Source organism: Camelus ferus, chromosome 12 (genome assembly GCF_009834535.1).
Source record: "Camelus ferus isolate YT-003-E chromosome 12, BCGSAC_Cfer_1.0, whole genome shotgun sequence".
In the NCBI taxonomy this organism is placed as follows: Eukaryota; Metazoa; Chordata; class Mammalia; order Artiodactyla; family Camelidae; genus Camelus; species Camelus ferus.
Genome location: NC_045707.1, coordinates 14,801,831 through 14,823,156, shown reverse-complemented (window position 1 = coordinate 14,823,156; position 21,326 = coordinate 14,801,831). Strand labels below are relative to the sequence as shown.

The following is a 21,326-nucleotide window of genomic DNA, read 5'->3' as shown; positions in this document are numbered from 1 at the left end:
GTTGATGTCTCTATATGTGGGGAGAGCTCAGGACCAATCTCTTTTTCCAAGTGGTGATGACTACAGCTTTGGTAGAGAATCAGGGCTAATTGTTTCCTCCTACCTTGTTCCTTTTCCTTACTCCTCACTCATGCAGGACCTAAGACTTAGTACTTACCCCTTTTCTACTTTTCTACTCTGTTTTCCCACACAGGTACCAGTAGGCTGCCACTCCCATCCAAATTTGTAGGCACTCACGATCCCCTTAACTACAGAAACACCACCCTCTAGTGGCCAGCTGCCACGTGCTGACCTAGCTTCCCTCCTGGGGCCTTGGCATTTGTTGGAACTCAGAGGACAGGGTTTGGGCAGGAGGAAGAAAGCCCCTTGTTCATAATGATGTAAGAATTGTGAAGTAGTGTAAAGGCAGGGACTAAAGTCTTGTGAAGATTTTAGCTTTCTAGGAGTTGAGTAAAGTAAAAAATAATACCCCTCTGATGTATATCAATCCCCATTCCCCACCCACCATGTCCCCAGTGCCTTTTGTTAAAACAGATGTTCTTTGCTCTTTTCATATCTTTCATACCTTTGGAGTTGTGCTACCTTTTTTAGGTGTCAAAGGTAATTGCTTCTGCCCTTTCTTACTGAGCTGCCACTTCTGTAGGAGGATGGATGTTTCAGGTGGAAAGTTTGGTGGTACCTGCCTCTGCTCCCTACACTTCCCTGGCAGCCCTAGGGCCTAACTTCCTCCAAGGACATAAAAGGATTACCCGAATGGTATCCTTCACAGGAAGGGCAACTGGGGGAGACTGAGGTACTCTGTCAATGCACTAAGTTGGGGAAAATGGATAAAATCTAGGTGTGATTTACAGCTGTGACCTTGCTAGTGCCTTGCTCCAGGCTATTTGGGCTTAGAGTTGGGAATGACGGTTTGTCAAGCTGGTTTTCAAAAGTTCTGCCAGCTTCTTTTGCATCTCTGATCCAGAATCTAAAAAGAATTTGGAAATCATATTCCAAAGAGCAATCTCTTGGGGCTTAGGAGTGTCTTTAGGGTTGTTATCACCCTCTCTTTACAGTAAAATTAGGTCCTTTTGCACATCTGACCTGGAATTCTCATTACAGGTACCTACACTCCTGTATTTCCATGAGGTCTGAGACAATTACAAACATCCAAGGTCTTCTAGAAGTATAACAATCTCAAAGCCTGATAGTAGTGAAGGATAGTGGTTAATGGCTGAGTTGAAAGAGTTACTCTTCCACTTAGCTGTGTGACCTAGGGCAGACACTCAACCTCTCTGAACTTCTGAACCTCTCTGTTTCTCATGTATAAAGTATAGCTAAACCTTCCTCAAAGAGTTGAGGTGAGAATTAAACTGAGGTGATAATATGAAATGCTTACCATAGTTTCTTATATATAATAAACCCTTAAGAAGTGGTAGCTATTAGAGGTCTTTATGGTGAGGGCCTGCCTCCCTACCTCTGGATGCAGAGGTAGGGAGAGGTCTTCCATTTCCCAACTTCTGTCTCTTGGTGAACTTATTCCACTATAGCTAGGATAGGTGTGGGGTGGTTAGCACAGAACATGCCTAGCTCTGATCCCTCCTATGACTGGCCAGTAGGGATTTAGGTCTCCCGCACTGTGCACTATGGAAGCCACAAGTTACATATGGCTATTTAATTTAGTTTTAAAATTAAATAAAAAATTTCTCAGTTGTACTACATACAATTCAAAGTGCCCAATAGTTACTTATGGATAAGCCATATTAGATAGCGTAGATATAGTATATTTCTACCATTGCAGAAAGTTGTATTGGATAGCACTGTAAACCCTTTACCACAAAATCAGCCCTGCATCTGATCTGTCTGTCTGTCTCCACATCTCAAATATATAAATATAAATAAATATGTATATACACACACACACACACACACACACACACACATATCCCTAGGAAAAACATGGCCATTGTTTTGAATGGCTCAACTTCTCAATGGACATAGTTTGTTGGGCAATTTTACCTATTTTAGCCTCAATTTCTTCATCTGTAATATGGATATAATTCCACGTAATTCATAACAAGGATGAGTAGTAACTAAGAATATATAAAGTATCGGGCACGTTGTTAATTTGTCTCCTGTCCATCCCGCGGGTACAGCTAATGAAGAAAACTCATTCCAATTCTTTCTCATACATACTAATGGTGTGGGGGGGCGTTGCCTGCAATCCGAGTGTTTTGGGATTTTGTCTAGATTAACAGTACTCCAACCAGGTAGCAGCAAGTCAAGTTACATCCCCTCTGTTTACTAAAAAGGGGGACACAGGCCCCTAAGATCCAGAGAGAAAGACTGAGAGTGGGGGTTGGAGCACCCAGGAAAGGAGGGGAAACTCTACATTTACGTTTTGATGGGGGGGGGGTGATTGTGGGGGCACTGACAGTCCTCTTTCCTCTCGAGGGGGTTTGAGAGCCAGGAGGAACGACTAGGGACTCGTTCCGCTTTTCTTCGGGCCCCCGAACGTGGCAGGAACCCACCCTTTGCAGCGCCAGGCTCCGTGCCTCACTTTCTCCATTTGCGGACTCCAGTTCCCAGGATGCAGAGCAGCGGCCAATCTCCTGGCTCTTCTTCCATCCCCCTCCCAGGAAAGACTGCCCCTGGCCAAGGCGAGGAGCAGTTGGAGTTTCAGGGACCGATAACTCCAGGGAAACGGAATTAAAAAGTGGCTGGAGTCCTAGTTTCACTAGCCGGGCGATAAAGGAGGCAGTTCCAGGGCAGGGGCGAAGAGGAGGGGGGCTTCATTCCCACGTGTCTGCACAGCGGCCGGCCCGGCGCAGTCGGGGTTAACCCGTGGCGGAGGGATCCAGAAGCGTGTGCGTAGAACTGCAGAGTCACAGCCTTTCCTCGGAAAGGGCCGGATCCTTCCGCCGCTCCGCTCCAACACAAAATAGGGCCGCGTCTTCTTCTTTCTCCCCTTCTCGAGTGGGGTTTCCCAGGCAAAAGGGCCCCCCCGGATCTCGCGCCGGAGGCTTCCTGAATCTCCACGACCGCTGCCGAGATCTCGGGCCAGGAAATAGCCCCTTCGCAGGAACCACCCTACCGGCCGAACAGGAGGCGGAGGGGGGGAGGCGGAGCGGCGCCGCGCTGCACTACTTTCCTCTCCGGTTGCAAATGGCTGCCTCGTTCCCCACTTTCCGCTCAGTTTCCTGACCCCCGGCGCCGGGAGCCGGGGTTGGGCCATGCACCTCTAGGCCCCCCGCGATCACAGCCAGCCGGGGGTCGAGGGGGTGCCGCCGAACAGAGCCGGCCAGGCCGGGGGCGGGGCAGCTCCCGAGGCCAGAGGGGAAGGGAGGCGAGCGCAGGGCCTGGAGCGGCCGGAGGGGAGCGGGCAGAGGGCTCGCACCGCCCGCCCCTTCCTTTTCCTCGCCCACCTACCCTCCTCCCTTCCCCGGGGGGAGCAGAAGGTGGGGGGCTCAAAGCCGCCGAGGGCGAGCGCTCGGGGTCGAGGAGCCCGGCGCTGGGTGTGTGTCAGGTTCAGCCCCGCGGCCGCGCCGGCTCCGCGTCGCCGTAGCTCGCTCGGCCCCAGGGCGCCGGCCCGAGCCGGGAGAGGGGCTCAGCGCTCCTACGAGGGTCTCACGTTCCGTCCGGGCCCGGCGCGGCATTCCTTCCGGGCTGCTGGGGAGGCGCCTCGACGTTCCATCTGGAGAGCCTCGACGTTCCGCCCGAGCCCGGCGCGGGCGGCCAGGGCGCTGGCCCGGCCCTTGGACTGAGAGGCCGCCCGGCGACGCGGATGCGGAGCCTGCTCGCCCAAGATCAAAGCCACCGGTGCTCTCTTTGTGTCCGCTCGGGATTCGCCGCCCTGGGGCTGTCCATGGAAACCTAAACTGCTGGAACCCGAGGCAGAGAACCCCTCTTTGGCTTCTTGCTTTTTTTGCGGGGAGGGTGGCCACTCCGACCTGGATTTACCGTTCTTGGCCCCCCTAAGCCCCCCCGTGCGGGGGGCGGCTGTGATCGCTCTGGCGGTTGGAGGTCGGGGAGCGGCCCGGGCTCTGGCCATGTTCTCGGATGAGGATTTCTGGATCGCCCTGTGAAGAGGTGAGTGAAGTCCGCCCGGCCAGGGCCCAGAAAGGGTTGGACTGGGGGCATAGCCAGATGGACTATCTTGGCCGGAGCTGGCCTGTAGGTTGGAGAAAGGGGTGCCAGAGCTGAGGAGGGTTCCTTTGGCAGGGTCTGTCAAGAAAACCTGAGCCAGTCGCCAGGGCAGGACCGAGGCCTGGTGTCTTGGGGTGTGCCTCTTTAAAGACTGGGGGTTCAGAGAACCACGGGAGTTTGGGAACCTGGCCAGAAAACCTTTCTGCCTGTTTATTTTTGTGTTGGGGGGAGCTCAACTAAACTAGGACCCAAGCCCTTATGCCAGCACCAATCCCAGTCAGCTGCTTCTCCTTCAGGGTTTCTTGTGGGCCTTGGGAATAGAACAACTTGGGAGTGGGGGTAGGGTGCCACTGCCAGGTCAGACTTACTGCCAGGTTGGACTTTAAGGTTGTTCCTGCCCATCTGGGCACCCAGAGCAGCTTCTGGGAGACTCAGGAACCCTAGATCCTTCACTAGGCTTTATTTTACTGTGCAAAGGGGAGAGTGTGTGGAAACTGACTAGTGTGATGAAGGGGGTGGCTGGGGCAAGAAGGAGGCGGGGCTGGGGGCAGCTCTGGCCTTGCTGTTCAACTTTAAACTGCTCCTGCCTGGCAAAGTGACCCCAGCGAGGCCTAGTGCTGTCTTAGCCTGCTTTGCCTCCCCTCCTCTCGGGATGGACATAATCTCTAGGGGATTATAGAGAAGGCCGTTGAGATTTGCTCCCTGCGAATGTGGGCTGCAAAAAAAATGGCTTTTGTCTCCCGCTTTCTCTGGGCCTAGTGTGGAGAGCTGGTTGCTTGTAAGTCCCTGGCCAATCCTGTAGGCCCCTCCCAGACCGCTCCAACCTTTTTCAATCAGGGAATGTTAACTGGCTCTGTGGTCCTGCCCCAACCCTGCAGAATAAGGTCTCCTGTACCTCTTTAAAGGAGAAATGGCCTGATTCGAACTGTGTCTGCTGAAGCCAGTGTTTCCAACCCTGGCAGATGTTGGGGAGAAGGGGTGTGTATGTGATTTGCACGAAGGGTGCACCATGAGCCTCATGCCTCTGGGCCCTGGGCTGGGACAGGCCCTCTCACAGCTGTCAGGCTGCCCAGCAGGGATTTGGCTGGTGTATTTTGCTCCCTCACTCTACCCCCTCCAACATACATAGGCTGGATCTCTTTGAGCCTGGTCTTTGAAAAGAGAAGATAGGGGTTTGCCCTTGAGAGATTTCTGGGTGGTAAGCCTGAGGTGAAAGGTGACACAGGGGTGCTGGAGTGAGGCTAACTGTCACCCATGCTCTCTGCCTTTGCCTCCTATGGAGGTCCTCTCCCGTTGTGTGTCCCTGAAGAACATCCTTAGGAGAGACCTCTCCTTTTTAGCTGTGGCTGACCTTAGGATGACCCAGGGATAGTCTGGACGGCCTACAGGACCACTGTTGCCATTTGGATTCTTCCCTGGAGGGCCGACCCAAAATGGGGGTGGGGAGAGGTGTGGTTTGATTCTCAGGCTGGGAACCAGGAAGTCTTGAGTCCTACAGAAGAGCTGTTCACTCAAGGGCCTGCTTCAGCCTTTCACCTCTCCAAGCCTCCATTTCCCCTTTGGCTGGGAAAATGGAGTTAAAGCTTTTGGTCTGGGATGGAGGCTGAGAGGAGAGTGGGTTGAGCTGAATCTCTGCCTTCTTTCTTGCTGTTTTCGGCCTCTTAGGCCCAGGATTAAGGGGACCCAGCAGTTTTATTCCCTAGATCTGTATTTCTCTGGTATCCCTAGTTCCCCAGAGGAAGCCTGGCCTGGCATTAATCCAGTTTAGATCCAGGAAAAAAACCCTTGGTGGGTCTGTGTGGTTTCTGACTGAATGATGGGACAAGGGAAACTATGGTCTTTATTTGCTTTGATCTGTTCAGGCACCTGACAACTGGGGCTCAGCATGGGGGTGCAGGTGCTAGACTGCAGGGTAGGGACATGGGAGGTGTTCTTAGATTCTTTTTGATACAGCTTGGAGGACACTCTGCCCTTTGCTTCTTGATCTCGTATCTTCCTTGGTCCCATGAATGAGGCTCTAGCTTTGGAGTATGTTGATACCGTCTCCCAAGGCTGGACGAAGGTGGTTTCTGTACCTCCCCAAGCAGTGCCAGCCTTACCAGCTTGAGAAGGCTGCGCTCGGGGGAGGGCAGAGGAATTTGTCCCTCTGGCCTTGTGTGAGGCAGTCCTCCTCCCACCCAGTGTACTATCACTGTTGCTTTTGATTTCTTGCTGTTTGTGACTCCTTTGGCCTCAACTTTGAGAGCAGAGCAGGTGGAAGATCTTGGGGGCATGTAGTGGTAAGGTACAGAAAAAGTTGTACACATTTAGGAAACTTTGAAACCTCCTGGGTGTGGTCAAGCCTTGAATGACTGGATAGGAAGAGGAGCCTGGCTGGTGCCCTGATCTCCAACCTCTACTTCCCATAGGTGGCTTCTAGGGTCCCCTGAAGTTCCAAAGCAGCTTTTCTGTGGGCTGGCCAGATGACCACCCTGCTTTCCTTTCAGGCGTGATTGTGTGGCAGGTTTAGGAAAGAGATGATCTGGGAATAGAGGTGACAGGTATCAGGTGATATTTCACTTTCTCAATCTAGTAGAATCTCATATTGTGAGGGGGAAAAAGGTAAAAGAAAACTTCCCTTCCTGTGGCATGTCACTTGAGGCCCATTGCCAGTCTCTGGAAATGGAGTGTTAGCTCAGGGAAAGAGGATTGATAATGTGGGTCTTAGGTAATTGATTTATGGATCCTGGACACCTTTGAGGGTTCCCTGTCTCATCTGTCCCAGTCACTCAACCCCAAGTGGCTCACTGGGGTGTTTGGTTTGGGAAGAGAGTCTTGTCCTTACTAAGATTGATGTGGTCCCTCTGGTTAAACAAGAGGAGTGGAAAGGTGAAGGATACATTTCTCAGACTTTTACTTTGAGTTATGTTTGGGGGATTTCCCTCTGCCTTTTGTAGGAAAACTATACTTTGTTTCTCTGCTTAAGCCCCTACTCTTCCCACTAAGAGCGGCTGACACCTACCCTCTCTCCCTTCTAGAGGACCCCTTCCCTCTTCCTCAGCTCTGTAATTCTTACTCTTTACTTCTCTCTTTTTCATACTGTGTTTAGGTTTCCTCTGAGGTTTAGGAAAATGTGCCAAAAGGTGTGGGTTTCAACCTTCTTAGGTACAACGTTAGTGTGTTTCATTTGGCTCTGGGATAGGCAGACATGTCTTAGAAGAGGGGACCGTTACCCCCCACCCCCATAGTATGTGTGGAAACCCTGCTTGACGGAAGAGGAAGGAAGCTACTTTGCTGTGTCCTGCCCCGTTTAGAACTCCTCCAAGTGGCAATGTGCTTCCTGAGACTACAACTCCCAGCATGCCTAGCGTCAGGCCTGGCTACACATGCTCAGTAACTCTTAAGGCCCACTTCTGTTAACTACTAGGGACATCTGAGGAGGAAGGGCAGTTGGCGTTGCTAAGGGCAACGACCTGAGGCCTTCAGGCTGGGTGAGATCGTGAGCTCAGTCATGGTACGGGCCAGGGAGTGGGACTGAGCTGGATTTAGAGGGGCAGTGGGTGGAAATTGGGGAGTTTCTTCTGTTGTGATTGAGATGTTCTGGTTGAAAGCAGTGAAGGTGGGGGAGATCCATTCATAGCTGGGCTTCAGTTCTAGTAATGTGTTCTACATCCTGCAGGACCCCAGACTTTGTCTCTAGGAGAGGGATTTCGGCTGGAGTCAGACTTCCTGGGTTGTGACTACCCCTGGGTTGGTACTGAAAGATCTCTAGGATGGTAGCTGACTTTGGGACCTGAGAAAAAGTCCAGGGGATAGGGCCCTCCAGAAGCCAAGAACTCAGACATGAGGCAAAGGGTCTTACTAGATGTAAATTTGATGTGATTCTAGTTGGATACTATTGCCCTGGGAACTCTTATCTAAGAGGTGGAAAGTGGGAAAGGGGAGTGGATCCCCTGAAAATCCAGAGTGGAAGGAGAAGGGTATGCGTTTATCTGGAGAGGAAGTAGCAGTGGGATAAGGGTTGGGGAAAACTTTCCTTGTCATTAGTACAGGAGTTTTTAGGTATGGTTTTGCTCTGATTTCTGTAGAATCTAGGTAACATTAGCTGCCTTCTTTCTAAGACTGTTGGGAAAGTGTTTAGTGGGGAGACTTACTACAAATAGGTATCTCTTGGCCCTGACAGGTCTCCCCGAGAGGGCCCTGCCCAGTCGGAGAGAGGGATGGACAGCCCGAAGCCGCCTGGTGAGGATAAAGATTCAGAACCAGCAGGTGAGTAGGGCAAATTTTAGGTTTGCTTGCAGTTTTCTGCTCTTCCCAGGCAACCTTAGATCTCTGGTCCTAGCACAAGGACAGGAGCTAAGTCTGTCTAATAGACAGGTAATGGAAGGACTTTGTTCTTTGGGACAAAAGTTGAAATGCCATCACTGTGATCCACCTGGGGTTTTGGATAATCTCATGGGTCTGATGAGTGGACTAGTATTAAATAGAGGATAATGGTTGATGCTTGCTTCTCTGTGTGTTCATTCAGCTGATGGACCTGCAGCCTCCGAGGAGTCAGGCGCCACTGAGCCAGACCTTCCCAAACCACATGTGGGGGAGGTCTCTGTGCCCAGTTCTGGGGGTCCCAGGCTTCAGGAGCCTCCCCAGGACTGCAGGTAACTAGTTTGGGGAAATGAGAATATAAGGACATAAGGGGATTTGATTTGACAGTCTAGGGCTTTTAAGGAGGAAGATTTAGGAACATGAGTGTTTGGGAAGCATGGGTGTGCCAAATCATGGGGTTGTCAGGGGTGCCTGTGGGCAGGGCTGGCATGGTGCTGATGCTTGTGTGTTCACAGTGGGGGTCCAGTGCGGCGTTGTGCTCTCTGTAACTGCGGGGAGCCCAGTCTACACGGGCAACGGGAGCTACGGCGCTTTGAGTTGCCATTCGACTGGCCCCGGTGTCCAGTGGTGTCCCCTGGGGGGAATCCAGGGCCCAATGAGGCAGCGCTGCCCAGCGAGGACCTATCACAGATTGGTTTCCCTGAGGGTCTGACACCTGCCCACCTAGGAGAACCTGGAGGTAAGTGAAGGAAAGTAGGGTAGCTGACTTGGGCAGGAAACAGGGTGAGGGCTGGGTGGTCCTGAGCCAGTGATCATGTTCCTATTAACTTTTTCCTTTCTGTTTCCATCTTTCCACCTATAAAGGGTCTTGCTGGGCTCACCATTGGTGTGCTGCGTGGTCAGCAGGTGTATGGGGGCAGGAGGGCCCAGAACTATGTGGTGTGGACAAGGCCATCTTCTCAGGGATCTCACAGGTGGGGCTGGGGCCAGGGCATTGCATAGGCAAAGGGCAGTGGTGGGCTTGTGGGCTTCTGAGAGGGTAGAATGAGAAGGGCCGGGGGCATACAAGGGCAAAGTTAGTGCTTGACCTGTCACTCTGAAGGGAGCTGGCTAGCACTGAGGCTTTGTCTCCACTCTGGCAGCGCTGCTCCCACTGCACCAGGCTCGGTGCCTCCATCCCTTGCCGATCACCCGAATGTCCACGTCTTTACCACTTCCCCTGTGCGACTGCCAGCGGTTCCTTCTTATCCATGAAAACACTGCAGCTGCTATGCCCGGAGCACAGTGAGGGGGCTGCACATCTAGGTGAGAAGTCCTACCCTTTGAATATAGGGCAGATGAGGGGTCAAGTGTGCCTGGGGGTTTTGTACTCTGCAGAGTTCTCAGTCTATAATTATATACTATCAGTCTGCCCCACCTAAAATAGGTGTGGACTTTGAGAGTGCAGGGGCTTTGCTTGTCTCGTTTACCAAAGTGTCTGCAGTGCCTGGAGTAGTGCCTGGCATATATTAGGCAGACACTTAGTAACTATTTGTTATTTGTTCATTCTATGTCATGGAATGCCTGTCATGTAGATAGCACTGTGCTGAGTCCTGTATGGAATCCATCGCTGACCCATGTCCTCTGTCCCTTCCCACTGCAGAGGAGGCTCGCTGTGCAGTATGCGAGGGGCCAGGGGAATTGTGTGACCTGTTCTTCTGTACCAGCTGTGGGCATCACTATCACGGGGCCTGCCTGGACACTGCTCTGACTGCCCGCAAGCGTGCTGGCTGGCAGTGCCCTGAGTGCAAAGTGTGCCAAGCTTGCAGGTAGGAATGGGAGGGCAAGAGGAAAGTCTTAGGCGAAGCACAGGTTAGGGTTGAAAATGAGGGCAGGGAGGACCTCATTATGTGTCCTGTGCCCCTGCAGGAAACCTGGGAATGACTCTAAGATGTTGGTCTGTGAGACATGTGACAAAGGATACCATACCTTCTGCCTGAAACCACCTATAGAGGAACTGCCTGCTCACTCTTGGAAGTGCAAAGTGAGTCCCCGGATTCTGCCTTACTTTCCCTAATTCTGCCTCTCACAACAGCCTGAGTTTCTCCGTGGTGACGAGCCCTGTACTCTCCTCCAGTCTCTGCTGTCTGACCAGTGCCTGTTTTGCCTCCTTCCTTCCCCTAGGCATGTCGGGTATGTCGGGCCTGTGGGGCAGGCTCAGCAGAGCTGAATCCCAACTCTGAGTGGTTTGAGAACTACTCACTCTGTCACCGCTGTCACAAAGCCCAGGGAGGACAGCCTATCAGTTCTGTTGCCGAGCAGCATCCCCCTGTCCGCAGCAGGTAAGTGGTTTGGACTGGCGGGGACTGGGATGGGGGATCGGAAGTACTGAGATTGGCAAGGGTCGTGTTAAAGCAGGCTGACTTTGAGAGGAGAGTCCTCAGGTGGGCAGTGCAATCCATAGTGCTCGTGCCTTGCCCCAGGGTGCTGTCTAGGAGTTGATAGCTGATGAGAGCCACGATGCCTGCTCCCCTGTACCCTCTGCAGATTCTCACCCCCAGAGCCTGGCGATACCCCTACTGATGAGCCCGATGCTCTGTACGTTGCATGCCAAGGGCAGCCAAAGGGTGGGCGTGTGACCTCTATGCAACCCAAGGAACCGGGGCCCCTGCAATGTGAAGCCAAACCACTAGGTGAGTAGGGTTTGAGGGTCCCTGAAAGTTACCCCTTCTATTCTGTGGCAAGTGATAGTTTCTGCTTTGCCCCAGACCCTGTACTTTCTGTGGAGTGCAGCTGAGCTAGGTAGGAGCATAGTGTATTATGTCTGCAGGGAGAGCAGGGGCCCAGCTTGAGCCCCAGTTGGAGGCCCCCCTAAATGAGGAGATGCCACTGCTGCCCCCACCTGAAGAGTCGCCCCTGTCCCCACCACCTGAGGAATCACCCACATCCCCGCCGCCTGAGGCATCGCGCCTGTCCCCACCGCCTGAGGAATCACCCCTCTCTCCACCGCCTGAGGAGTCTCCTCTGTCTCCCCCACCCGAGTCATCACCTTTTTCTCCACTGGAGGAGTTACCCTTCTCTCCACCAGAGGAGTCTCCCCCATCTCCCCCACTTGAGACACCCCTGTCCCCACCACCTGAAGCATCACCCCTGTCCCCACCACTTGAGGAGTCTCCCCTGTCCCCTCCACCTGAGGAATTGCCCACTTCCCCACCACCTGAAGCATCTCGCCTGTCTCCACCACCCGAGGAGTCACCCATGTCCCCTCCACCTGAAGAGTCACCCATGTCTCCACCACCTGAGGCATCTCGTCTTTTCCCACCATTTGAAGAATCGCCCTTGTCCCCTCCACCAGAGGAATCTCCTCTCTCCCCACCCCCTGAGGCGTCACGCCTGTCCCCACCACCTGAGGACTCACCCATGTCCCCACCACCTGAAGACTCGCCTATGTCCCCACCACCTGAGGTATCATGCCTGTCTCCCCTGCCTGAGGTGTCACGCCTGTCCCCACCGCCTGAGGAATCTCCCCTTTCCCCACCACCTGAGGAGTCTCCCACATCCCCTCCACCTGAGGCTTCACGCCTGTCCCCACCACCTGAGGACTCACCCACATCCCCGCTACCTGAAGATTCACCTGCTTCCCCGGCACCGGAGGACTTGCTTATGTCCCTACCGCTGGAGGAGTCACCCCTGTTGCCACTGCCTGAGGAGCCACGCCTGTCCCCTGCGCCTGAAGAGCTGCATCTGTCCCCCCGGCCTGAGGAGCCACGCCTGTCCCCTGTGCCTGAGGAGCTGCATCTGTCCCCTCGGCCTGAGGAGCTGCATCTGTCCCCCCGGCCTGAGGAGCTGCATCTGTCCCCTGGACCTGAGGAGCCCCGCCTGTCCCCCCGGCCTGAGGAGCTGCATCTCTCCCCCCGACCTGAGGAATCTTGTCTGTCCCCTGCACCTGAGGAGCCGAGTCTGTCCCCTGCACCTGAGGAGCTGCATCTGTCCCCCCGGCTTGAGGAGCCGCAGCTGTCCCCAGTGCCTGAGGACCCACGCCTGTCCCCTCGGTCTGAGGAGCCACGCCTGTCCCCCCAGCCTGAGGAGCCGCACCTGTCCCTTGGGCCTGAGGATCCACGTCTGTCCCCCCGGCCTGAGAAACCGTGCTTGTCCCCTCGACCTGAAGAGCCCCCTGAGGAGCTAGGCCTCTGCCCTGCACCTGATGAATTGCCCTTATTCCTCCCACCTGGGGAGCCACCGCTATCCCCCTTGCTTGGAGAGCCGGCCCTGTCTGAGCCTGGGGAACCACCTCTGTCCCCTTTGCCTGAGGAGCTGCCGTTGTCCCCATCTGGAGAGCCATCTTTGTCACCTCAGCTGATGCCACCAGGTAAGGGGATGTTAGTACCCTCTTACTCTGGGACTGTTTTAACTCTTTATGGCACATCTAATAGCCTCTCTTTTTTCTCTTTCCCTCCAGATCCCCTTCCTCCTCCACTCTCACCCATTATCACAGCTGTGGCCCCACCGGCCCTGTCTCCTTTGGGGGAGTTAGAGTACCCCTTTGGTGCCAAAGGGGACAGTGACCCTGAGTCACCATTGGCTGCCCCCATCCTAGAGACACCTATCAGCCCTCCACCAGAAGCTAACTGCACTGACCCTGAGCCTGTGCCCCCGATGATCCTTCCCCCCTCTCCAGGCTCCCCAATGGGACCGGCCTCTCCCATCCTGATGGAGCCCCTTCCCCCTCGTTGTTCTCCACTCCTCCAGCATTCCCTGCCTCCCCCAAACTCCCCTCCTTCCCAGTGCTCTCCTCCTGCTCTGCCACTGTCCATTCCTTCCCCACTGAGTCCCGTGGAGAAGGCAGTGGAGGTGTCAGATGAGGCTGAGCCACATGACATGGAGACTGAGAAAGTCCCAGAACCTGAGTGCCCAGCCTTGGAACCCAGCCCGACTAGTCCTCTTCCCTCTCCCATGGGGAACCTTTCCTGCCCTGCACCCAGCCCTGCCCCAGCCCTGGATGACTTCTCTGGCTTGGGGGAGGACACAGCCCCTCTGGATGGGACTGACACTCCTGGTTCACAGCCAGAAGCTGGACAGACCCCTGGCAGTTTGGCTAGTGAACTTAAGGGTTCTCCTGTGCTCCTGGACCCCGAGGAGCTGGCCCCTGTGACCCCTATGGAGGTCTATGGCCCAGAATGCAAGCAGGCAGGGCAGGGCTCACCCTGTGAAGAGCAAGAGGAGCCACGTGCACCAGTGGCCCCTACCCCACCTACTCTCATCAAATCTGACATCGTTAATGAAATCTCTAATCTGAGTCAAGGCGATGCCAGTGCCAGTTTTCCTGGCTCAGAGCCCCTGCTGGGCTCTCCTGACCCTGAGGGGGGTGGCTCCTTATCCATGGAGCTGGGGGTATCTACAGACGTCAGTCCAGCCCGGGATGAGGGCTCCCTGCGGCTCTGTACCGACTCTCTGCCAGAGACTGATGACTCACTATTGTGTGACGCTGGGACAGCTATTGGAGGAGGCAAAGCCGAGGGGGACAAGGGGAGGCGGCGCAGCTCCCCGGCTCGTTCCCGCATCAAACAGGTGAGGGGCTCTCCAGTCACTGGATGTGTTCGATGTCATGCCACTGTCAGAGGTACAGTCCTGTGTCACTGATACCGTCCCACCTGGCTTATTGAATCCTAGACTCTCAGAGATCTTGAGTCCATCCTTTTATTTTATTAAAGAGAATTATTGATACTTAGAGGGGGAAGTGACTTGCCCAGGTTCGTGGTTACTCAGTCATAGGCTTGGGACTAGAAACTCAGGTCTGTCAAGCCAATATTTTTTCTTGTTGTACCACATTGGCTGCTCTTTTGGTGGGGGTTGGTGGGGAGTGGTTTGGGCCAGAGCTACCTACCTGTTGCTGTTGCTTTTCCGCTGGCCCTGACTGGGATTCTTGGGCTTTGTTACTTGCCATGTTCTGTCCATTCGTCTCTTCTCTTCCCTCCAAGCCTGTGGACCCAACATCTTAGCCCTTGACTTGCTCCTGTAATCCCTCACTCAGGGGCGCAGCAGTAGTTTCCCAGGAAGACGCCGGCCACGTGGAGGAGCACACGGAGGACGTGGGAGAGGACGGGCCCGGCTAAAATCAACTACTTCTTCCATTGAGACTCTGGTAGTAAGGAGAGGCCTCCCATCCCCCAAACATACTTCAGCTGGCCCCTTTAAGATTAAACACCCTTTAAATCCTGCCAGTCCCCTGCACGCTCACCTGCCTGCCTGCTAGCCTAGGGGCTGTCCAGCTATGTCTGTGCTCCTTCTGTCCACTTGTCCCCCAGGCTTCTCTGAAATCTAATGTCAGGCTGAGGCCCAGTTTGGGAGCTGGGGTGTTCTGCTGCTTAGTCCTGGCTCCTGGCTTTCATCTTAGCCAGGGATTTATGCCACCTTCCCCCAACACCAAAGAGGAAAGCAGCTTAGTTGGGGCAGATTTAGCTGCCTCACTTTCCACAACTCTCTGCCCATAAGGTTGCTGATATCGATAGCTCTCCCAGCAAGGAGGAAGAAGATGATGATGATGACACCATGCAAAATACTGTGGTTCTTTTCTCCAACACAGACAAGTTTGTCCTAATGCAGGTACCGTACTTGACTGCTGTAGTCCCATCTTCAGCAGTGGGGCCTGGCACACTGAACATTGGGTGTGTGTGTGTTGGTGGGAGAGTAAATGGGGAAAACCAGGGACCTGCTTCTGGGGATACCAGAAGTTGAGCTTGACACTGAGCTAGGTGTTTGGGATGTAGCAGTGAAAAAGGCAGAAATGGTTTCTGCCCTCTTGAAGCTTATAGTCTAGGGAACACGAGTAATCTTGAAGCTGTAGAATTTTGTCACATGTTACTCCCTCATCCTGACCAGTCTTTACTCATCTTATCTTCCTTTCATTTCTCATTACCTTTTCCACGTCAGGCTGTATCATTTCAAATTACCTGATCAGATGAACGAGGCAAGCTAGGAAGGAACAGGGTTCCATGATGGCTTACAGTGTCCTAGAGCTGAGGATAGACTTTTGGTTGTCCGACTCCCTCCTCTCAGATGAGTGTTGTAGTCAGTTGCCGGGTCTGAGTGGTGTTGAGAATACCAGGTTGGACATTCGGGTTTCTGTGTGTTTCCCCAGGACATGTGTGTGGTGTGTGGCAGCTTTGGCCGGGGGGCCGAGGGCCATCTCCTTGCTTGTTCCCAGTGCTCTCAGTGCTATCACCCTTACTGTGTCAACAGCAAGGTAAGTTCGGGGCCCAGGAGCCTGGGCTGAGGAATGGGTTTGGTGATTTCTTGTTCTACGTCTCTGTCCTGGCAACTCTACTTAAAGCAGCCATTAGTCATAGAAGTTGTTCATCAGTCAACCATGGTTGTCAGTTCATCTTGGGGAAAATTACTTTGGAAACCATAGTGGTCTTTATAAGTTTCTTTGTAGTAGACCATGACTTACAGGTATAATTCAGTCCATTATATGAACTATGAGAACTTTACTGGTAGAAGACATGGTATAGTCTAGACGTAAAATGTAAAATCAAAATCAAACACATGTCCATAAAGAGAAAGCAGTGTTTTTGAGCCAAGCATGATTAGTCATTTTGGGTTTTCATTAATGTTAATTTAGAACTGGTTCACTGCTAACATTCACTAACTTGCAGCAGTAGCAGGTTCTACGTGTTGAAGAAAAACTGAGGGAAATGCAACCTAATTCTGTCCATAGCCTTTTTGGGGACTAGGCTAGTGAAAGATTGTAATAAGGCAGTGGCTGGGTAATGCTGTTCTTCTATCAGCCAAGATCCCTGGAGCTACTAATTTTGGGATGAGGTATACTCAGCATAACCTCCCTGTGTGCCAGGGGAGGTCTGCCCTGTGCACTGGGGTCCTCCAGCCCCGCCCTTGTAAGTTCCACCATCCTGAGAGGTCTGCCCTGCCCTGTGCATCACACCCTGAGGAATTGCTATCTTCTGCACCAGATCACCAAGGTGATGCTGCTCAAGGGCTGGCGTTGTGTGGAGTGCATCGTGTGTGAGGTGTGCGGCCAGGCCTCAGACCCCTCACGCCTGCTTCTCTGTGATGACTGTGACATTAGCTACCACACGTACTGTCTGGACCCTCCATTGCTCACCGTGCCCAAGGGTGGCTGGAAGTGCAAGTGGTAAGAAGACTGGGATCTTCAGAGGGGCCTGGGTCTGAAATGTTAGAGTGGATCTGTTGTTGAGTACAAGGCAGAATCTGGGTTTAGAAGGCCAGGTTGATTGCTTAGTTCACAGTGTGGGCACCTTGGGTGCCTTGGGTATGCTAGGTGCTGAGGGTCTGTCTTTCTGCTGCCACCAGGTGTGTGTCTTGTATGCAGTGTGGGGCCGCCTCCCCTGGCTTCCACTGTGAATGGCAGAATAGTTACACACACTGTGGGCCCTGTGCCAGCCTGGTGACCTGCCCTATCTGTCACGCCCCGTATGTGGAAGAGGACCTACTGATCCAGTGCCGCCACTGTGAACGGTGAGGGTGCCCCTTTCTGCTTACATAGGCCCCCTCCTTCCTGTTCTCAGCCTTGCGTTGTCTCAGTTCATCTCCTCCTGTCTCCCTTCTCCCAGGTGGATGCATGCTGGCTGTGAGAGCCTCTTCACCGAGGATGATGTGGAGCAGGCAGCTGATGAGGGCTTTGACTGTGTCTCCTGCCAGCCTTATGTGGTAAAGCCTGCTGGTGAGTACCAGGTGCTGGGGATGGGGAGGAGGAGTCAGGGTGCCTTGCTTGGGGACTGGGCCTTCAGCTGCCTTGGTTTGTCCTTTCCACAGCACCTGTTGCACCTCCAGAGTTGGTACCTATGAAGGTGAAGGAGCCGGGTGAGTCATAGAAATTCTGAATGCCAAAGCCAGAGGAGAACTTAGACACTTAGTCTGGCTCCAGCCCACCCCAACATCATCTCCTCATTTCCAGAGGAAGAAACTAAGACCTGGGAAGGTTGAGTGGCATGCCCAAGGTCACCCAGTAGGTTAGTGGTGAAGTTATGACAAGAACCAAGGCCTCCAGTTTCCTAGGCAGAGTTCTTTCCACCAGGCAACATGGCTGTTGTACTGCTAGAATCTCATCTCCAGAGAGCCCAGAACACAGCTCTTTCTCCTTCATGAAGGGGCTGGGGCTACTCTGCTTCCATCATGATGTGGGCACTGCTCTTGGCATGCAGTACTGTAAGCTGGCATTCAGCAAGTAGGGGCCCTCCCAGCACCAGACAGCTAGAGAATATATTTGGTGAACCAAGGGTTAATCATGAGTAAAGTCAGGCTTCTGCAGTAGCAGTCTCTAAATCTCCCGGGTCAGTGATGGAGAACTCGGGCCTCTTCTAGTGCCTATTGGTGGCCTGTTTTCTCTAGCCCTCAGACCCCAGTCTGGACTTGTTCCAGCTAGGGTCTTAGGCCGAAACTTGGAGTTCTGGGGTTCCCTGGGGTCTCCATCAGGGGTGACAGGCGCTTCCCTTTTGTGCAGAGCCCCAGTACTTTCGCTTCGAGGGTGTGTGGCTGACAGAAACTGGCATGGCCGTGCTGCGTAACCTGACCATGTCACCCCTGCACAAGCGGCGCCAGCGGCGAGGACGGCTTGGCCTTCCAGGCGAGGCAGGGCTGGAGGGTTCTGAGCCCTCAGATGCCCTTGGCCCTGATGACAAGAAGGATGGGGACCTGGACACTGACGAGCTGCTCAAGGGTGAAGGTCAGGCTGGGGACTCTCAGGGAGTGCCAAAGTCGTGGGAGCAGCGCACCTGTGAGAATTGAATGTGGGGTAGGGCAGTATTGCCACTCCCAATCACCCTCGAGCCACTGTTGGTTTTGTGCAGATGGCTCTGTGGCAAGGCACTCGGCTCTCTGTTCTTAGGTGGCAGGATGACAGGGTTAAAAGGGTCTATGTCTCTGACCTGCCTCTGTCTCTTCTGTCCCTGTCACAGGTAGCGTGGAGCACATGGAATGCGAGATTAAACTGGAGGGCCCCATCAGCCCTGATGTAGAGCCTGGCAAAGAGGAGACTGAAGAAAGCAAAAAACGCAAACGGAAACCCTATCGGCCTGGTAAGGCCCTGAGATGCGGAGGTGAAGTGGTGAGGGGCAGCTGACCAGGTACTCAGCAGCTTTTCAGCCTCAGCCCTGCCTTCTTCTAGGCATTGGTGGCTTCATGGTGCGACAGCGGAAATCCCACACACGTGTGAAAAAGGGGCCTGCTGCACAGGCGGAGGTGTTGAGTGGGGATGGGCAGCCCGACGAGGGTGAGACGGGTGAGGGCTCCAGTGGGGCCTGGGAGAAGGTGGGGATCACAGGACCTCTGGGACGCTGCCAGGGAGGCCTGGGGCAGGGGCACTCACTCAAAGGGCCAAGAGGGTGGTGGGCCCAACTGGTGTTGGGGGAGAGAGTAGGCAGAAAACGTCCCCAGACTGAGTTGGGGGTGGCATGCCCAATGTCCCCAGAAAGGCTGACACCTCCTGTTTTGTCCTCAGTGATGCCTGCCGACCTGCCTGCAGAAGGCTCTGTGGACCAGAGTTTAGCTGATGGGGATGAGAAGAAGAAGCAGCAGCGGCGAGGGCGCAAGAAGAGCAAACTGGAGGACATGTTCCCTGCTTACCTGCAGGTGGGTCTTAGGCTCTGAGGGGCAAGGGCAGTGTCTGCCCTGCAGGGCATGAAGAAGCCTGTTTCTGCCTCAATCCTCCCATAGGAAGCTTTCTTTGGGAAGGAGCTGCTGGACCTGAGCCGGAAGGCCCTTTTTGCAGTTGGGGCGGGCCGGCCAAGCTTTGGACTAGGAACCCCAAAAGCCAAGGGTGATGGAGGCTCAGATAGAAGAGAACTCCCGACCTCACAGAAAGGTTAGTCGTATTGGGGTAAGGTGGTCTGAAGGGGTCCAGCTTCCCTCTGTGCTAAGAAGGTGGCAAGAGAATATGGGGGGAGATGGGCTGGTCTCCAGAAGTAGAGGGTGGGCTGCGAGTGCCCTGGCCTTAGAGCTGGGGTCCTGTTCTGGGCATCAGAGGTAAGGCATCTCTGATTGGAGTGGGGACTGTTGCTTGTAGGAGACGATGGTCTAGAGGTTGCAGATGAAGAGTCCCGTGGCCCCGAAGGCAAGGCTGATACACCAGGTGAGGGCTTCTGGGAGGACTGTGTCCTGTCTTGGTTTTACTTCTGTCAGCCTCTTCTGCCTCTAAGTACCATCTGGGTTGGAGACTGGAAACTGTTTGATGCCTTCTGTGGTTCAGGGTGGCCAGTGTGGTACCTCCAGAGTGACCTTGCTGATGGGTTTTTCTCCTGGCAATTGCAGGACCTGAGGATGGGGGTGTAAAGGCATCCCCAGTGCCCAGTGACCCCGAGAAGCCAGGCACCCCAGGTGAAGGGATGCTTAGCTCTGACTTAGACAGGATTCCCACAGAAGGTGAGGCTGTGACTTGTATTTTTCGTGTATAAGGATTCTCCGTGGGAGAAGGAGAGGGTCCCACCTGTGGGAATCTCATCTCTACAGCTTCTCTCTCGGGGAGTCCTGGGCACCTTCCTGTGCCATAACCATTTGTAGCCCTGTGGTATCCCCTCAACTCCCCAGTCTTCCTCGGCAGCATCCTTCACCAATTCTTTGCAGAACTGCCCAAGATGGAATCCAAGGACCTGCAGCAGCTCTTCAAGGATGTTCTGGGTTCTGAACGAGAGCAGCACCTGGGTTGTGGAACCCCTGGCCTAGATGGCAGCCGTACACCACTGCAGAGGCCCTTTCTTCAAGGTGATCTGGATGGGAGTGGTTTGAAGACTAGGTGGGCAGGTGTGGCCAAGCTGGCTCTCTTTCTCTGATCCTGTGCCTCTTGTAGGTGGACTCCCTTTGGGCAATCTCCCCTCCAGCAGCCCAATGGACTCCTACCCGGGCCTCTGCCAGTCCCCATTCCTGGATTCTAGGTTGGTATTTATGCTTAACCTCTGTGGGCAGTCCCTTCTCTCCAACTGGGGCTGTGCTGAGGGGGGGTACTTTGGACACCTGGGTGCTGCTGTAGCAGTACCTCCCTCTGCTCCTTTGTTTGTGGCTGTCCTCTTTTGGGGAAGGGCAGTGGCCTGGGGACTCTGGGCAGTTTGTTTGGGGTGGGGCTTGGCATCCCTGCCCTCTGTGACTCTCTGCCCCTGCGCCCCAGGGAGCGCGGGGGCTTCTTCAGCCCGGAACCCGGTGAGCCAGACAGCCCCTGGACAGGCTCGGGGGGCACCACGCCCTCCACTCCCACCACCCCCACCACGGAGGGTGAGGGCGACGGTCTCTCCTATAACCAGCGGAGTCTTCAGCGCTGGGAGAAGGACGAGGAGTTGGGTCAGCTCTCCACCATCTCACCTGTACTCTATGCCAACATTAACTTCCCCAATCTCAAGCAAGATTACCCAGGTACCCATGGGACGAGGACAAGGGAGACAACCTGGTAACATGACTGGTGCAGGGGTCACTTGCCAAGTCTCCTCTAATGTAATCTCTCTGCCCTCCAGACTGGTCTAGCCGTTGCAAACAAATCATGAAGCTCTGGAGAAAAGTTCCAGCTGCTGATAAAGCCCCCTACCTGGTGAGACAGAGGGAGTCTAGGTCAGCGTGGGAACTGAGGGGTGGGTGTCTTTGGGAAATTCACCTCAGTTCTTTCCATTCCCCACTCCCAAAGCAGCTGGGCCAGAAGGGATCAGCTTTTGGGCAGGCAGTGTGAGTGACATTGTAAGGGATGGGGGCTGGACACGAGATTGAGCCCTAGGCCTAAGGTTCTGTCATCTGTTCTTCAGCAAAAGGCCAAAGATAACCGGGCAGCTCACCGCATCAACAAGGTGCAAAAGGTGAGTGGGGGCCAGGCTGGGCCATGCTATCCAAGTTCTGTAGTGTGGGCCCTTTCTGAGGGTGGGGGGCACTGTAGGGCCTGCCACAGCAGCCTGACTGCTCTGTGCCTG

At 54.2% G+C, this 21,326-nt stretch overlaps 1 protein-coding gene across 1 annotated transcript in view; it reads left to right on the top strand.

The window, feature by feature from the left end:
* The first annotated feature begins 2,708 nt into the window (after nucleotides 1-2,708).
* The window catches only part of KMT2D (lysine methyltransferase 2D), a 39,367-nt gene continuing 20,749 nt past the window's right edge, over nucleotides 2,709-21,326 (top strand). Inside the window, 31 exon segments of the mRNA XM_032492740.1 lie at nucleotides 2,709-4,068; nucleotides 8,288-8,373; nucleotides 8,633-8,759; nucleotides 8,943-9,166; nucleotides 9,292-9,401; nucleotides 9,570-9,732; nucleotides 10,070-10,235; nucleotides 10,336-10,450; nucleotides 10,591-10,748; nucleotides 10,954-11,099; nucleotides 11,237-12,775; nucleotides 12,866-13,974; nucleotides 14,438-14,551; nucleotides 14,899-15,009; nucleotides 15,545-15,649; nucleotides 16,377-16,558; nucleotides 16,738-16,902; nucleotides 16,998-17,107; nucleotides 17,200-17,247; nucleotides 17,888-18,109; nucleotides 18,342-18,461; nucleotides 18,551-18,655; nucleotides 18,884-19,014; nucleotides 19,099-19,246; nucleotides 19,448-19,513; nucleotides 19,693-19,803; nucleotides 20,005-20,142; nucleotides 20,228-20,312; nucleotides 20,543-20,784; nucleotides 20,883-20,956; nucleotides 21,165-21,215. Coding sequence (XP_032348631.1) covers nucleotides 8,325-8,373; nucleotides 8,633-8,759; nucleotides 8,943-9,166; nucleotides 9,292-9,401; nucleotides 9,570-9,732; nucleotides 10,070-10,235; nucleotides 10,336-10,450; nucleotides 10,591-10,748; nucleotides 10,954-11,099; nucleotides 11,237-12,775; nucleotides 12,866-13,974; nucleotides 14,438-14,551; nucleotides 14,899-15,009; nucleotides 15,545-15,649; nucleotides 16,377-16,558; nucleotides 16,738-16,902; nucleotides 16,998-17,107; nucleotides 17,200-17,247; nucleotides 17,888-18,109; nucleotides 18,342-18,461; nucleotides 18,551-18,655; nucleotides 18,884-19,014; nucleotides 19,099-19,246; nucleotides 19,448-19,513; nucleotides 19,693-19,803; nucleotides 20,005-20,142; nucleotides 20,228-20,312; nucleotides 20,543-20,784; nucleotides 20,883-20,956; nucleotides 21,165-21,215 — 6,234 coding nt within the window. The 5' untranslated portion in view covers nucleotides 2,709-4,068; nucleotides 8,288-8,324.